Source organism: Piliocolobus tephrosceles, chromosome 6, assembly GCF_002776525.5.
Source record: "Piliocolobus tephrosceles isolate RC106 chromosome 6, ASM277652v3, whole genome shotgun sequence".
Classification (NCBI taxonomy): domain Eukaryota; kingdom Metazoa; phylum Chordata; class Mammalia; order Primates; family Cercopithecidae; genus Piliocolobus; species Piliocolobus tephrosceles.
Window position 1 is genome coordinate 33,840,617 of NC_045439.1, and position 18,048 is coordinate 33,858,664.

The 18,048-nt window shown below is 46.4% G+C and overlaps 1 protein-coding gene across 3 annotated transcripts in view; it reads left to right on the forward strand.

Moving 5' to 3' along the window:
- The window catches only part of DPF3 (double PHD fingers 3), a 279,920-nt gene that overhangs the window by 194,621 nt on the left and 67,251 nt on the right, over nucleotides 1-18,048 (forward strand). For all 3 annotated transcript variants that reach the window (XR_002724662.1, XR_002724663.1, XM_023183047.1), the window contains one exon: nucleotides 7,530-7,667. Coding sequence is in view for 1 of the 3 variants with exons in the window: in XM_023183047.1 (XP_023038815.1) it covers nucleotides 7,530-7,667 (138 nt within the window). In the remaining 2 variants the exon portion in view is untranslated. The remainder of the gene's footprint in view (nucleotides 1-7,529; nucleotides 7,668-18,048) is intronic.

Below are 18,048 nucleotides of genomic sequence, written 5' to 3' on the forward strand. Positions count from 1 at the left end.
AGACCTGGGACTTGAACCCAGGCAGTTCAGATCCAGCCTGCCCACTTACCTGCTGCAGATTCTGCCTCTCTGAGGGCAGAGCCGATCTCGAAGCCAGGCCTGGGTGGTTGATGGCACTGAGATGATGACTACTGAGTGGCTAACCACTCTGGCCAGACTTTCAAGGTTATCTCAGAAGGGAATTTTATGCCTGACTCAGTGCTGGTTGGGACCCAGATTCACCTTGGCAGCTCTCAGACTATCAGGTCAGCTATTTGGAGTAACTTAGTCCCAGATCTCCACTCTGAACCCAACAGGCTTCTAGAACCGGCTACGTGATTTGTAGGGTCAGCTGCTAAATGAAAATGCGGGGGCCCCTTTTCAATAAATATTAAGAATTTCAAGATGGTAACAGCAGGGCATTAAACGAAGTGTGGGGCCTTTCCGAACTTGGGCCCTGTCTGGACACACAGGTCACAGGCTCACGAAGCTGGCCCATGGCGCTTGCAGTGACAGGAAGACATGATTAAACACAGAAGGAGAAACAGTGCTGGCTTTTCTAAGCCAGTCAAAGCAGGATTTCAAGACGTTTCTTTCCATTGTAATGAAGCAGTTTGATCCTGATGCAATCCAACCAAAATAAATCTTGGAAGTCTTCGCTCTTCCTCTTGCCCCTACGATGAAATCATTCCAAGGACTAAGACTTGGGAGTCAGAATAGCCTAGTAAAACACAGGCTCCACCCCAGTCTCCCCTGATCCTAAGCTCCCCGCCACCCACCAGCCTCCCTCTTTCCTCCTCCCACAGCTAGCCCCATCAGCACTTCCTCATTTCTCGGAGCACCCTGCAGTTGTGCTCCTCGACTTTGAGGATTCTCTTCTTGTTAAGGCAACTTCCCAATTTCCAAATCCAGTGGTCTCTTCTTAGTCTCCAACCTTCTTGACCCTTCTCAAGCATCTAATTTATTACTGTGGCTCTGCCTCAGTGCAGAATCTCCTCATCTTTCTTTAAAATGGGGATGCAGGTTGCTGTGAGTCAATTTACTTGAAGCACTTGGAGTGGGCCTGGTCCATGGTAAACACTCAACGGCTGCTGGCAGGAGCTGTGACTGGTGGTGTCATTGTTACTGTCGTCTGGAAACCCTATTCCTTTGGCTTATGATTCTTAACAATTATTAAATTTTTTTTTTTTTTTTTTTTTTTGAGACAGAATCTCTGTCACCCAGGCTGGAGTGCAGTGGCACAATCATGGCTCACTGTAGCCTCAACCTCCTGGGCTCAAGTGATCCTCCCACCTCAGCCTCCTAAGTAGCTGGCACTACAGGAGCATGCCACCATACCTGGCTAATTTTGAATTATTTTTTGCAGAGATGGGGCCTTTCTATGTTGCCCAGGTGGGTGTTGAACTTCTGTCCTCAAGTGATCCTCCTGCCTCAGCCTCCCAAAGTGCTGGGATTATAAGCGTGAGCCACCACACTCAATCCTTTCTAAACAAATAATAATAAAAAATCAGTTTCTCTTTCTTCACCAGTCTCTTAAGATCCTGGTGTTTTCTGAGTTCTATCCTGTGTAGGTGCCTCTCTTTTCTCTCTCCACAATCTCTTCTTAACACTTTTCCCCATACTTATAACATCCATTGCCACCCTGCCAGCTCCAAAATCTACATCTCTTTCCCAAGCTTCAGGTAAATTCAACTCATTCTCTTCCTTCTTTAAATCTGTTTTTCCTCCTTCATCCTTCTACCCAGTTGCCCACGTCAGAAACATGGGCATCTTCTTTGCTTTCCGTAGCTGACATTGGTCACCTGCCTCAAGTGAGGCCCTGTGCTGGTCATCAGGACACAGTGCCTGTGGACACACAAGACCTGCCATGCTTGCTGCCAGTGAGAGAGATGCCTACAGGTGCTCGTCCACTCACAGTGGGGCTATGTCCTGGCAAACCCATCATGAGTTGAAAATATCCTAAGTCGAAAATACATGTCATACACCTAACCTACCAAACCTACTAAATCATAGCATAGCCTAGCCTACTTCTTTATTTTATTTTTTTTGAGACAGGGTCTTGCTCCATCACCCAGGCTAGAGTGCTGTGGTGTGATCTCAGCTCGCTGTAACCTCTGCTTCCTGGGCTCAAGTGATCTTCCCATCACAGCCTCCTGAGTAGCTGGGACTACAGGTGTGCACCACCAAACGTGGCTAATTTTTGTATTTTTTGTAGAGATGGGGTTTTACCATGTTGGGTAGGCTGGTCTTCAACTCCTGGGCTCAAGGGATCCTCCCACCTCGGCCCCCACAAAGTGCTGGTATTACAGGTGTGAACCAGTGCACCCAGCCCTAGCCTACTTTGAACATGTACATGATCCTACAGTTGGCCAACATCATCTAGCACAAAGCCTATTTTATAATAAAGCATTGAATATTTCATGTAATTTATTGAATACTCTGCTGAAAAACAGAACAGTTGTATAGATCCTTAAAGTATGGTTTCTACTGAATGTGTATTGCTTTCACATCATTATAAAGCTGAAAAATCAAAAGTGAAACCATTGTAAATTGTGGACTGTCTGTATTGACACGTGATTAGTCCTAGGAAGGCAAAAAACTAAGGTTGTAATTTTGATTTGAAAGACTTCCCTGGGGGAGGACTTTTGAGCTGAGATCAGAGGGATGATTAGACCTTAATCAGGCAAATTGGGGATGGGGACATTCTAGGCAGAGGAAAGAGCTTGTGCAAAGACTCTGTGGTGGGAAGAGAAATCTATAAGAAGCGAAAAGGCCAACAAGCAGGAGGGCCGCGCAGGAGGCAGAATGTGGTGTCAGAAGAGGCTGGAGAGGTGGACGGGGCTGGGTGGGGCATGGCCAGGAAGGCCATGTTAGTCTTTCTGGGTTCCTCCTTGCTTTCTTACTCACTCCCTCTTCCACCAGGTTCTCTCGTTAACCCTTCTCCCACCCCATTTTGCCTCTCCATGCACAAGTCCTCATTGTTTCACAGGTAAACAATCGAAATAGCCCCTTGCCACCTTCAAATCCGTATTCTGCCCTACAATCTTAAGCAGTATTTCTAACATGTCAGTCTGCTTAAGTTGGTCCTCAGGATAGAATCCTCCCCTGGTTGACCCATTGTCGGGATAAAGCCCTGCTCAGCTTCCTCTCCTGTTAGTCTTCCTTACATCCACCCCCACCGCTCCACCTCTTCGACTTGGTTAGACTTCTCGCAGCTTGCAGAGGTGATGACTGCATGTGCTTTGGGCCCCCTTTGTCTGCTGAAGTCCTGCTCATCAGGGGCTCCTACTCTGGGAAGCCGCACCCCACTCGCTCAAGCCAGTTTCCTGGCCCCTCTTTGATGTCCCTCTTTGCCTGGCATGGACTCACTGTATTCAACCCACCTCCCTCTGGCTTGTTTACATGCAGATCTCTGCTAGACTGTGACTTCCTCCACAGAGGGGTCTGGGGCTTGTTCATTTTTGTCCTTCTTGTGGCAGAGGGTGGCGCACATATTAGGTCACTAATAAATATTTCTTGAATTGAAGACCTAGTGATGGAAGAATGACATGGTACAAATACCTGGTTAAAAATGGAGCTCCAACCAGAGGGTTCTTTGTGAAGAAGTCTGGCTTCTGGGACCTCCATGTATTGTCGGGTCCTGATTCTGTTAATAACTGAACAAAGGTCTCAAGGCTGCCTGTCCTGCCCCTGCCTGCCACGGTCATCCATCAAGAAGGGCATGGGGACGTAGGGTGGGTGGAGTCAAGCCTAAATAGACCCAGCCTTCTAGCCCAGTGTTCTCAAATTTTAGTGTGCATCAGAATCACCTAGAGGGCTTTTAAAAATCTAGATCACTGGGCCCCACCCCCAGAGTTTCTGATTCAGTCGGTCTGGGGTGGAGCCCAAGAGTTTGCATCTCTAACAGGTTGACAGGAGGTGTAGATAGTGCTGGTCTGGGGACCACTGTTTGAGAATCTCTGTTCTAGCAAAAGGATTTGCTCTAAACGTTATTACTTTCTACCATGTTGGGGAAGGATATTTTTGCTTAGGTTTGGTTTTGTAGATTTTTAAGAACAATTAGTCTGAGCTTAATGTGGGTAGAAGTATTAGATTCTACAAGCTTGCCTCTTCCCCCGTCTCCTGGCCTTCCCACAAAGTGGTTCTGTATTCATTCATGAGCCACTCAACAAATATGTTTTAAGGTGTAGTATGTATATGTCAACATATAAGGTGGAGTTGTTGATATCAAGATGAAATTGATATGAAACTGTCCTTAAGAGAGGTCCTTCAGTGCAGACATAGCCGTAATTCCAGGAGTCTAAAGGAGAAACGCCTGCTCTGAATGGTAGTGAGTTTCCTATCAGTGGAGTTGTCCAGAACAGGCCTTCTAGAGTTGGTGGGAATAAAACACTTCTCTAGATAGACCAAATGACCATTAAGATCCTAAAACTGTGTGATTAAGCAACAGTGATGATTGACATAACAAAATGGCACAAGTGAAATGCTATGAGTTTATACTGGGGATCTGCAGAGGAGGCTGAGGCCTCTTTGTGTAAATACTGATATCATTATCATTACTTTTAGTAAACATTTATTCCTTACTAACAGTATGCTTGGTGACTAAATGGATTTATATGCAATGACCCCATAATTTGCTGTATATTAACTTCAGATTATCCAAAAAGCTAAATAGAAAAAGCCACAAGCAGATCCAGAGTGTACCTCAGGGGCCTCTTTGGGTCCAGCTTCCTGAATCACATGGAATTGAGATGCATAGTACTCTTTTATTTTATTTTATTTTATTTTTTTACAATATTTATGAGAGAGAGGAAGAGAGAATATATGAATGTAAGTAGCCAATGATAGGCCTATTTATTTTAATTTTTTATTTTTTTAGATTCAGGTTTGTTACGTGCATATATTACATAATGCTAAGGTTTGGGCTTCTATTAAACCTGTCACCCAAATAATGAACATAATACCCAACAGGTAGTTTTTCCAGCCTTGTCCCCTTCCTTCCCTTCCCTCTTTTAGAGTCCCCAGTGTCTGTCATTTCCATCTTCATGTCTGTGTGTACCCAGTGTTTAGTATATTCCATGGACTATTACACAGCCATAAAAAAGAACAAAATCATGTCCTTTGCAATATGGATGCAGCTGGAGACCATTATCCTAAGTGAATTAATGCAGAAATAGAAAATCAAATACCATACGTTCTCACTTATAAGTGGGAGCTAAACATTGGGCCTTGAATTTATAGTCACTAGGTCACCAACTTGAATTTCAGACTCTCCTCTTGTCTTATCAAGGAAGTCCAACCAATTGCCAGACTTTATAATATGAGGCAAGGGTCAAAGTCCCTCTTTTCAGGAAGGTCCAGTACTTAAGATGCAGCAAAAAATGCTGACAGCCCTTGCCCCTCATTTACCATTTACTGAGCATCTATTATGTGCTGGGTATTGAGAGAACTGCTTTACAAATGCTATTTATAATCCCTTTACCCATCCTTCAAGGTAAGTACTGTTATCCTCATTTTCAGATAAAAGAAAAGGCACAGAGCTACAGCTTGTCCAATTTCATGCAGCAAAACTCAATTCATTTTTAGAAATCAACATGACCATAAAATTGAAACCTAATAAAAGATAGTCCCAAAATTATAGATCGAGCTCACGTCTTAGCACAGATTCAAGATGCAATATTAGAAAACAGAATGCAGCAGTATATCAAATAAATAATATACTCTGACCAAATGGAGTGCATTCTAGGAATTCAAGAATGGTTCAATAATAAGAAATATTAGGAAATCAACATAATTTACCTTATCAACAAACTAAAGGAGAGTCATATTATAGTAGATGCTGAAAGGGTGGTTGCTAGAATTCTCCTATAATAAAACTCTATAACAGGAATAAGAGGAACTACTTAAATGTGGTAAAGACTAAAAATTAGCCAGATACATCATTCTAAACAGTGAAACACTAGATCTGCCTTCATTAACATTGGAAATGCTTGCTTTTGCCATTTTAAAATATTGTTTTGGTGGTTCTTACAAATGATCTAAGCTATGATCAAACAGTTTATGTAAATATGGGGAAGAAGAGATGACATTATCTTGGCCAATGTTTCTCTACTGAAAAACTCCAAGAGAATCTGGTAGGAAGAGAAACTCTATCAGAAGTAATAAGAAGTGATAAGTAATATCAGAAGTAACTCTATCAGAGGTAATAGTTATCAGAATAATATCATTGGATAAGATGACTGGATAACAGCACTTCTCTATACTCTCAGGACCACACAGCCAGTGAACCTCAGCAGCTGGAACTGGGATTTGAACCCAGGCCTGCTGCTGAAGTTGTGCTCTTCCCACCTTGTGAAGCATTTATGCTTCCTTGTATGACTCAGTCATGTCAGCCCAAGGGAGAAGTCTTTTAGAATTTGTAACTTTCAAGCACTCCAGCAAAGCAGGTTGGTTTGCTGTGATGGGGACCCATGCTGGGGGGCAAGCATAGAAGGTTGGCATGGACGTTTCACTGGGAAGACTCTTCGAGGTTTCTGCTACCAGCAATGCCGTCCCCCTAGGGGCTGAGATAATGAACTGTACGTGGGGAGGTTGAGAGTGGCAGTGTGACCTTGAGCCATTTAGCCAGACTTCTGCTTCCCAGGAACTGAGCATTTAACCAACAGAACTGCTGCCCTTTCTTCTTGGCTCCAAGAAGGCACATTTCGATTGCTCGCTGCCGTTGGCTCAAACTGCCCCATTTGAGAGGTAGTACTTGTGAGAGCACCTTTTACAGATTTGGCTGCCCTGGGGCATCAGGGGCACAAGCTCTTGGTGACTACACTCACCAAGGATGCTTTAACTCCATGGCGTTCATGGTGGAAGTGGAACATGTGTTTCTGGCACAAAATCACTGGGTGAGACATCAAAAGTATTATCCAGATAAAACTTTTCTATTTCTTGCAGAGGCCAACCATGGGGTAGTGGAAGGGACAGTGCACAGGAACCCAGGAGACAGGGATTCTGGTGGCTCTGCCGCACTAGCTGTGTGTTGCTGGGCAAGCCACTTGGCGTCGCTGGGTCTCACTTGCCTCATCTGGGTCATGGGATGTTGGATTGGGTAGATTACCAGTGCCCTTTGAATTCAATGTCATAACAATTACCCTTACAACATGCCTGACACTGTTTTAAGTACTTTGCATAGAGATAAACTTATCACAATAACCCTGTGAGGTAAGTACTATTAGTATTCCCATTTTATCTCTGAAGAAACTGAGGCACAGAGAGGTCAAGTGACTTGCCCTGGGTCTCACAGCTTAGAAACAGTGGAGTGCTCACACAGCTCTTAACCTCATGTTTTACTTTTACAGTTTTTCTTTCCATGAGCTGAGTTGTTATAAGGGTGTTGGTTCTGTTGGGTGGGGGAAAGGGGTGTTAGGATGGGAGACAGTTTTAAGGGAAGCCTGGCTCTGGGGTGGATGGATGGGGTCACTGTCTGGGAGAATGATAGCGGTGGCTGCACAGGTTGCTAATATTTGCCTCTCTCCCTTTTTTCCTCTTTTCCTCTCTAGTCTGTGGCAAGCGCTACAAGAACCGACCGGGACTCAGCTACCACTATGCTCACACTCACCTGGCCAGCGAGGAGGGGGATGAAGCTCAAGACCAGGAGACTCGGTCCCCAGCCAACCACAGAAATGAAAACCACAGGCGTGAGTGCCTACTTGTTAGGTTGGGGCAGGGAAGAAGTGGGTTAGGCAGGCTGGGGAGCGTTCCTTGTTCGTTTTTCTCACTGCTGCGCTGGCATCTTCTGGTAGCAACCTTTGAGTGGTCTCAATGTGCTGTAGCGCGTTGGCCCTTTCAGCCAGCCAGTCAGCTGCCCCTGCAGCTCAGCCCAACAATAGCAGGGCTGGGCTCACACACCCTGCCCTGCTCCCAGAGGAAGGAAGGTGTTAAGCAGAAGAGAAAGTCCTTACCTGGCCACTGTCAGATGCCAGACCTACAACTCTTTTCCCTCAGCTCCTCAAGAGCCACTCAGACTGGGTTGGGCATAGGTCATGGGTGTGTCAGTTCAGACAGACATTCGAAATGCCTGCTTGGCCACTAAGAGCTTTAGAGTATTCTTATCTCTTGGTGTGAGGGGAGGGGATCACATTTTGGTACAGGGCTCTCCTGCCTTAGAAATGCTGCCTGGAGACCCCATGTTCTTTGCTTCAGCATTCAAATGGCAAATGTGATCCGGGTGGATTTGTCGTTTGGGATGTTGGGCTCTCAAGACCCAAAGTGATCCTGAAGATCGGTGTTTCCATTTCTGTGCTTTCCTACCTCAACTTCCAATTATGAATTAGAGAATCCAAAAGGGCTTAGCATTTTCCACTTGACTTTCCTCTAGAATATCCCATATGGTCTCTGGGCCTGCAGAAATCTCAACATGGAAATGGGATAATGGAATCTTTAGAGCCTGCTTGAAGATGCGCGCCACACTGAGCTCTCTCAGTGAAGAATGTTCATGGACTGGCCACATGTGTTTTTCATTTTGTTCAGAAGATTTGGTGGTAGGGATTCTGAAAGTGAACAACTCAATGCAGGGAAAGGGATCAGACCTTTAAAAGTATTCAGACTCTAGGATTAGAGGATGCGTGTTAGCCATCGACTTAGTCAACTGATGTCCACTGGCCACTTCCACCAAAGATTTGAAATAATCAACACACCTGTGGCCAAGGTCATTCTTCGGATTAGTGTGGGGTCTCCCTTAACCTCCACCCCACTTTCCTCTTGTAACATTGCCTTCTTTATGGATTTGCTAGGGTTCTCATAAGAAAACCCCAGAGACGGAGTGGCTTAAACCACAGAAATTAATTTTCTCACAGTTCTGGAGGCTGGAGGTCTAAGGTCACGGTGGTGGCAGGGTTGTTTTCCCCTCCTTGGCTTGCAGATGCTGCCTTCTCCTGTCCCCTCACACACTTGTCCCTCTGTGCATGCGTGCTCTGGCGTCTGCTTTTATGTCCACATTTCCTCATCTTTTTTTTTTTTTTTTTTTGAGATGGAGTCTTTCTCTGTCGCCAGGCTGGAGTGCAGTGGTATGATCTCGGCCCACTGCAACCTCTTCCTTTCAGATTCAAGCAATTCTCTTGCCTCAGCCTCTCGAGTAGTTAATTTTTGTATTTTTACTCCCCAGCTAATTTTTGTATTTTTAATAGAGACAGGGTTTCACCATGTTGGCCTGGATGGTCTCAATCTCTTGACCTCGTGATCCACTCGCCTCAGCCTCCCAAAGGGTTGGGATTATAGGCGTGAGCCACCGCGCCCGGCCCATGTCAGATTGGATATTAGGGTCTATCCTAACAAGCCTATTTTAACTTTATCTCTTTAAATGCCTCTTTAGGGACGCTACCTCCAAACCAAGTCACAGTCTGAGGTACCATGGGTTATGCTTTCAACATAGGAATTTGGGAGTAGGGAGGGGATGCAATTCAGCCTTCAGCACCTTCTTGAATTTTTGCTCACTTCCGAGGTGCAAACCTTTAGTGTGACAGACCCTTGCTTTCTCACCTGCTGTTGTCACCTGGACAGAACCTGAACAGCAGAGCAGGAGGTGCCTCCCGAGCCTTGCCCGCCTCTCCTTGCCAGGGACTGAGGAGCTCCAACACTAAGGCCTTCTCTCTGGGAAGAGTTTTCCTTGGTCCAGTCACCCTTGTCTTTCAAAAAGGAAAAGATACTGACCTGTACTGAGGCAGCCCATCCTTGCATTTCCCTGTCTCTCCTCTTTTCCCTGGTCTAAGTGACCAAGAGGTCACACGGAACTGTTGTCTCCTACCACGAGGAGGCTGAGAAGAATCTCCTTTGATTTTGGTTGCTCCCTGAAAAGCGTTTCTTCGCCATTGTTGCGCTCTGTAAAGTGTTTATTAGCTTGGTGGCCTTATTTCTCACTCTCCTGTGCTAGCTTATCCCCTTATATCTCTTCTCAAATGTCAGGCCATTTTGTTCCTTTATTCATGCCCTGCGGTTTGGAATGCTTCTTGTCTGTGTCTCCTTTTCCTTGGTTCTCCTGTAGCCTCATTATGAGTGTGGTGTGTGTGTGTCTACGTATGTGTGTACGTGTGTGTGGGTGTGTACGTGTGTGAGCGTGTTGCGTGTGTGCGCATGCGCACGTGTGTGCATGTGTGCATGTGTACGTGCGTGTGTGTGTGCGTGTGCATGTGTGTTGTGTGTGCACGTGCATGTGTGCGTGTATGTGTGTGTCCATGTGTGTGCATGTGTGCGTGTTGTGTGCGTGTGTGCGTGCTGTTTGCTTGTGTGTGTGCATGTGTGCATGTGCTTGTGCACGTGTGTGCGCGTTTGTGCATATGTGTGCGTGCATGTGTGCATGTTGTGTGTGTGTGCATGCGTGTGTGTGCGTGTGCATGTGTGTGTGTGCGTGTGCATGTGCCCATGTGCCTGGTGTTTGTGGCTGCACAGGGAGGTGTGCTGCAGACCCTAAGTAGAAGGAGTCAGTTTCCCCAGCGATCCCTGTTATCCCCTCAGAGTTGGCTGATTTCTGAGACCAGCACTCGGCTGTGGATCTCCTCACGCTCCTTCGTGGGCGGGGGTGTTTGGCCTTCTCGTGTCCTCCCCTTGAGGCCACACAGCCTTGCTTGGGAAGGAAGCTGTGCGTGTCTCCCCTCGCCCTACGTGGAGATGTCTGCCTGCGAAATCTCATGGTGGCTTGTTCTCACTTCTGTGGGCTTGTCAGTGAGCAGCACGCACTCCAACTACCCCTCCCCCTTTTCTCTTTCTCACCCTGCTGATGAGAAAGTGGGTTCTTCAAAAAGGATCATTTGGCTGGCTAAGGGTTTAAAACCTCCTAGAAAATAATAGGTGTTCGGATCCAGGGCCTCCCCACGTGAAGAAGTTTCCAGAACCCTCACAAATACCTTTTTAATGACATCTCAGAGCGCCCTCCTCGAAAACTCAGTGATTAACCCAGTTTTGCTAGTGGGGAGGGTACAGCACAAAGGCCTTTAGTGCCTGCAGAAACCGTCCTTTCCCCCATCCCTAATTTCTCTGGACAAACCGATGAGGCAGCTGCTCGTCCCAGGTTCTCTGCACCACACAGGCCGCTGACTTGCTTGTCGCCCCGAATGTGTGCTCTGCTTCCTCCCACATTCCCCTGGTGAGCAGCCCCTGACTATTTTCTTGTGAGCACTAATTGCCAGCATCATTAATACCCAGTCATTAGCTGCTCCCACTGTTTGGGGGTAGGGGGTGACTTCCATCCATCCTGCCCCTAAATGCCACTGGGGCTGTGTGCTGAATTGGATGTGACAGCTCGGCAGCATCCTAAGGTCTCAGCTTCGTGATCCTCCCTTGGTGAGGCTTTTGGAGGGGAGGGGCAGGTAGGAGAGCTTAATCCAAGAGGCTAATCTGCGGCTCCCTCAGGAGAAGGTCTGGACACCAGTGAAGTGGAAATGCTGACTTTTTCCCCCTTTAGCAGAGCTGCAGGGTGACCCAAGCTGCATGTGAGCAGAGGCGTAATGGAAAAACAGCCTTACAGACACAGGGGTTTGCAGGGCCAAGGGCAGCTGGGCTCGCACCACCTGCAGCAGTAGCGACCTTTTGACTTTGGTCCTCCTGCTGTCGCTTGCTCTATCGCCCCCCAACTGTGTCTTCAGCAGAGCCCATGGCTCATCCCGCGCCTGCTGCTGCTGCTGAGAGAGCAGAGTGGGCTGCTGGAGCTGGCGCTGACCTTCCCTGCCCCAGCCCTTGCTGCCAGGGCTGCAAGTTCAGCAATCCACTGCCGCTCCTGATCGCCTGGCCCCCAAGCTGATGCTCTCGCGCCTTTGTTTCTCCCTCAGTCTCTCATTTTCTCCTGAGTGTACATTTCTTGTGTTTCCTGTACATTCGTCCCCTTTCCTGTGTGCCCTTGTCTCTCTGCCTCAACTACAGGAAGCCAGGGTGGCTTGAAGCTCAAGCACTCCCCTTTGGGAAATAGTGCTTTTCTGATGGGGTTCTCTGCACGTGGGCTGCATCCCACCCTCTCCCTCCATGAGGCTGGATGCCTCTTCTCCCTCCATTTGTTTTACCACCTTCATCTACCTTTGCAAGTGAAACAAATGACTGTGTGTGTGCACATGCATATGTACACACACACACACACACACACACCCCTACACACAGATGTACACATACATGAATAAAAGGAGCGCAGCCGGAGAGGATAGGACTCTGAAAGATGCACTCAGAAGCATACCATTGTGACTTCTTAAATGCAGCCTTGGTAGGGAGCCCCAGTGGGGTAGAGTAGCAGAAAGAACTCTGGACTAGAATTCAAAACCCCCTTAACATAGGCTCGTGATGTTAAATTCTGAACTTTCTACCTTCTCTGCACAGTGGGAAATGATTATCGATGATGTTTTCGAGTTAATTTTTGGAGTGAGGATAGACATTTATGAAGTCCTGGGCCTGGATGAAAAACTGTATAAATAAATTCAGTCTAATCCATCCATGCATCCATCCATCCGTGCATACGTCATCCATCCATCCACCCATCCATCCACCCATCCATCCCATCCATCCACCCATCCATGTAATAACCACGTATTGAATATTGTCTATATGCTGGGACTAGGGAGGACAGGCATAAAGAGGACTCAGCCCTGTCTCTGAGCTCACAGTCTTGAGTGGGAGTGTGCAACGGGGTGTGTACAGAACTGTGACGGAGTTCAGGACTCAAGGGCACAGGGTACTTTCTATGCCTTAGGGCAGTGGTGTTCCAAGTGTGGCATTAGCATCACTTGGGACCTTGTTGAAAATGTAGATTCTCAGGTTCTACTGGATGTCCTGAAACAGACTCCAAGGATGGAGGCCATCAGTCTGGGTTTTACAAAGCTCTCCGGGGCATTCTGGTGCACACTAAAGCTTTAGGACCACTGCATTAGGGGGTTTGCAAAGGCTTCACTGAAGAGGTGACATTCAAATTAGCTCTTGGAGAGTGAGAAAGAATTTCTTAGGAGGGAGAGGGCTTCCCAGGTAGAGAGAACTGTACATGAAGGCAGGCAGGTATGAAATAGCATGGCGCGTTCGGGTAATTGGAAGTCGTTGGGTCTGATAGTAATGTTGGATTGAGGGGATGCGGAGGAAAGATGGAAATGTCGTCAGGGGCCACAGTGGGAAGCGTCTTCTATGCCCCTCTGTGTAGTGTTTATCCTATAGACAGTGGGAAGCCGGTGTAGCAATTACTGGAAAGCAAGAACAAATAACTTGTAAAAACATCTGTTTGGAATCTTATTGTTATATGTTGTATCTCTTTTATTTAAAAGCATAAGTAAATATAACGTACTCTCTATAGCATACTCAGAGCTCCTAAGAGGGAAATTAAAAAAAAAAGAGTCCATAACATTTATTTCAAGCTTATTTTTCAAGTCTATGGAATTGAAATTGGGTTGTCCTAGGTTCCTGGAGATCTCAGCCTTTTGAGCAGGGGTGGTGTGCCTGGTGCAAAGTTAGGCTTTTCATCTCTGTTGAGAGAGAAAAAAGCCCCAGCTCTAGCACGCCTTTGGAGGGCATATTGTACTCTGCAGAGCTGAAAGGGGAGAACCATGTTGATTAAGGGTAATGTCTGCTGATTAGATAATCTGAAAATTAGTCTGATAATGTGCAAATTATCTAAAAGAAGCATATGATGTCATTGCCACACTGTTGGGAAAGATCTAACAGATGTTAGTCTTCTGACATCTCTTGTCCTCTAACTTATGGCCTGGGGGCAGCCAAAAGCTTTAAGAGGTAGAGTGAAAATTACCTTTGAAACAAGCTTAGAAATTTTAGATTACTCTGAAAGGTGACTGAAAAGCCATAAAGCCCACACAGCCAACTACGTACCTCAACTTGACACTGGAAATCCAGCCTTTGTTATTAGGAGAGACAGAAAAGTTTAGATACAGAGCTCTTTCTGGGAAATTGGGCTGCTTCTTCCTTCTCAAAGAGCAAATTGGGAAACTAGCAACAGAGAGTTTTTAGATTATATAGCAAAGAATCCATTGAGTTGCTCTGGTCCTTGCAGGGATACTTGGGGCTCATTTTCTAGCCTCAAAGTTCATCTACATCCCTGACCCTATGGCTAAGGGAATGGCTGTGGAGTTGGTCAGTCCAGGGTGTGAATGGTGACCCTGGCACTCTGCCATCTTCCAGTGGTGCAAATGTGGGTCACTTACCCACATTTCTGCTTCTTAGTTGCCTCATCTATAAAACGGGGGTAATAATCCTCCTGACTTCATGGGGTTGCTGTGAGTCTTAAATGAGATAATGTGAGTGTTTGGCACCATGCCTGTGAGCACTAATGTCCTGTCTCTGTCCCATTTGGGCCCACAGGCATATCTGTGACCACAGATGGCTCATCTGAGTCATGGCTCTGTCTGAGTCCATGTGATGGGACTTCGCCACCACTGTGAAGCTAACTGCCTGTGGGGTGTCATTGGCGTCAGCAGTAACTATCAGAGCCTGACCTAGCCCTGGCATATCCTTGGCTAAGTCTTAGATATGAGACACAGATCCTTCTAAACAGGCTCAATACAAATATTTATTAAGCACTTACTGTACATGCACCCAGTTGTTGGGAGAAGTGGAACTGGGCTTCCAGAAAGGGATAATGTGGTCTCAGCCCTGGGAGAACTTCTAGTGCAATTGTGGAAATAAGACAGAAGCATAAAATCCAGCCAGAGAAAGCTGTGGAGGGCAATCCAGACAAGTGTGGCACCCTTTTATTTGCCATGCCATTGCCCTAGGATTGGGCCTCCACGTGTCTCCTGGCTGTCTCTGAACCTCTTTTATTTCTCTTGCATTTTGGGCCTAATTACCTAGAAATGTGCAGGATTGAAGAGACCCACATACCGAACAGCAACAGTGGCAATGGTACTTGCTTGCATTCCCTGAGTGTGTCAGACATGGTGCTAAGCATGCCACGTGTATCTCATTCATTCCTCACAATAACCCTACAAGGCAGGTGCTATATATCCTCCAGAGGACAGCAAGGCACACAAAGACCAAGTCGTGTATCCGTGGTCAGAGACGATGAATGTGAATTCACGAGTCATGTACCACTTACTGGGAGAGTTTACTTATTTAAGTCTTTGATTTTTCCTGCCTTGTTAGAAATAAAATTATCTTGCACATAGAAGAGGAAAGAGGGAAAGAGATGATGGAACAACTGCTAGGTGCCAGGCATTTTGCAAACATCACCTCATGTTATGATCACAAGTCCATTAGCGACATGTTACTATTTTCATTTTACAGACAAGGAAACTGAGGCTCAGAGAGGTTGAGTGACAGGCAGCAAGGTGTGAAGCTGAGATGTGAATGGGCTTGAGTTGGATACCATTCAGTTATGTCAAGACTTTGGAACCCTGAGTGATGGGCCCTAGTCCCAAGGCTTGGATCTTTGTTATGGTCCTACCGATGCCCCTTAATTTTTGCCCCAAGACCAGTTGTCTAATGCATCATTTTGCATGATGGCTTTTCAAAAGAGATGAACATGTTAACAGGCACTGTCTTAACAAAATTCCATCGACTGGGTGACTTAAACAACAGGAATTTATTTCTCACAGTTCTGGAGACTGGAAGTCCAAGATCAAGGTTCTGGTAGGGTCAGAGTATGGTGAGGGCTCTCTCCTTGGATTGCAGATAGCTGCCTTCTCATTGTGTCCTTACATGGCCTTTCTTTGGTGTGTACAGGTGGAGAGAGAGAGAGAAACAAGCTCTTTAGTGTCTAATAAGGGCACTAATCTCATTACAAGGACTCCACCCTCATGACCCCACTAAACCTAATTACCTCCCAAAGACCCTTTTCCAAATATCATCCCTTTGGGGGTTAGGGCTCTGACATATGAATTTTGGGGATGAGGGACACACCTCAGTCCATAGCAGGCACATTTACTCTTCAAAGCTCTTTACTAAATTTGGCTGTTTGGGATGTTTTATAGACCCTACCCCTGCATTACAAATCCTAGGTCATACTTTAATTGGTAAATGAGTTTTTTTCTACAGAAAAAAAAAAAAAAAAAATCACAGATCATCCTATTCAATAATTTTCCTGAGTCTTTCTCTCATGTTCTATGTCTCACTGTCTTTCCTGGCTCTCATTTTTTTTCTTCTAAACTTGCTCTTTAAAAAAAACTTGAGCCTGAAGTGAAATATTAGGATTCATCCTTGCCTCTTGGTTTTCCTTCAGTCTTCCAAAATAGACCCTACATTGTCTCCCACTCTCTATCTTCTGGCCACCCATGGCTTCTGCCTGGGTCGTTACAACTTTTTTTTATTGGTTCCCCAGCCTCTAAAGCAGGCTGTGGCTCATACATGTAATCCCAGCAGTTTGGGATGCTGAGGTGAGCAGATCACTTGAGGTCAGGAGTTCGAGACCAGCCTGGCCAACATGGTGAAACCCCATCTCCACTAAAAATACAAAACTTAGCCGGGTATGGTGGTACATGCCTGTAATCCCAGCTGCTCAGGAGGCTGAGGTGAGAGGGTTGCTTGAAGCCAGGAGGTTGAGGCTGCAGTGAGCCTTGATTGTGCCACTGCACTCCAGCCTGGGAGACGGAGTGAAACCTTGTTTCTAAAAAAAAATCTGTGCGTGTGTGTGTGTGTGTGTGTGTGTGTGTGTGTGTGTATAAAACAGCACTGAAAGCCCCATGCCCTATAACCCTCTGTCTCAGTCAAACCTGAATGCGTGGCCACCCTACCGGGGTGGCTTTTAAGACATGTAGAATCTCAGGCTGTACCTGGATCTATGAATTCCAACCTGAATGTTAATGAGATCCCCAAATGATTTGCACAGCAAAATCTGGGAAGCCCTAGCCTGTGAGGCCCCACGTGCCCACCTCTCCAACTCACCTTGGGTTCAGAACCAAGTGAGCCACTGACTAACATGTGACCTTAGCTGAGCTGCATAGCCTCCATATGCTTCATGGATCACTATGTAAAATCAGATCATTAATGGCATCTATCTCATAGGTTATGATGAAGATTAAGTAAATGACTTCCAGGTGACATGACTGTCACGCCGCATTAGAGCCATGTTTCTCAAGCTTGAGGCTGCATCAGAATCATCTGGAGCATTTGTTAAAACACAGCCCACTGGATCCCACCCCCAGAGTTTCTGATTCAGCAATTCAGGCCCTGGAATTGGCTTTTTTCTTTTTTTTGAGATGGAGTCTTGCTTTGTCACCCAGGCTGGAGTGCAGTGGTATGACCTCAGTTCACTGCAACCTCCACCTCCTGGGTTCAAGTGATTCTCTTGCCTCGGCCTCCCAAGTAGCTGGGATTATAGGTGTGTACCACCATGCCCGGCTAATTTTTGTATTTTTAGTAGAGGCGGGGTTTTGCCATGTTAGCCAGGCTGGTCTTGAACTCCTGACCTCAAGTGATCCACCTGCCTTGGCCTCCCAAAATTCTAGGATTACAGGCATGAGCCACCGTGCCTGACCAGGAATTTGCATTTTTGACAAGTTCCCAGGTAAACCACTACCTTACAGAAATCTAGCTTTCCAAGACTGATGTTCAGTCAGTCAACTTCCTTTTGATTCCTTTTTTCTTTTGGATGCACTGAGCCAGGTAACCGGCCAGGAGTCAGGCTGTACTGTCAAATTGAAGGGGTAGCCTTGGTTTTTGCTCTTTTCCTAATGCTCCATCTCATGTAGGGCAGACGTCTCTGACTCTCAGCACCGACTTCCCGGCCTGCCTTTGGGGTGTGCCCCTGCCTGTGCCCCCATCCTCAGGCTGTGCTGCCCCAAGGCTCTGTGGTCTCTTGATTCCTTCAAATCCTCGGGTCTAAAGCAGAAGGCTCATGCTTTTCCTTTTCTTAAACATGGCTTTTGGTCTGAAGAACAAAGAAAGTGCTGGTCCGCTTGCAGACGGAGTTCAGTGGTGCTAGCGAAGAGGGTTGAGAGGGCAGGGCTGGGCAAAGCAAAACAAGGGGCTTGTTGGATCCTAATTATGTCAATAACAATATCCTGACAACTTAAACAGACAAAACTTATCCAGCCCTGACACACCAAGATGTCCTGGAATTCATTAAGGGGAGTGACATCACTTTGTTCAGAGTCTGGTTGAGATAGATGCTCT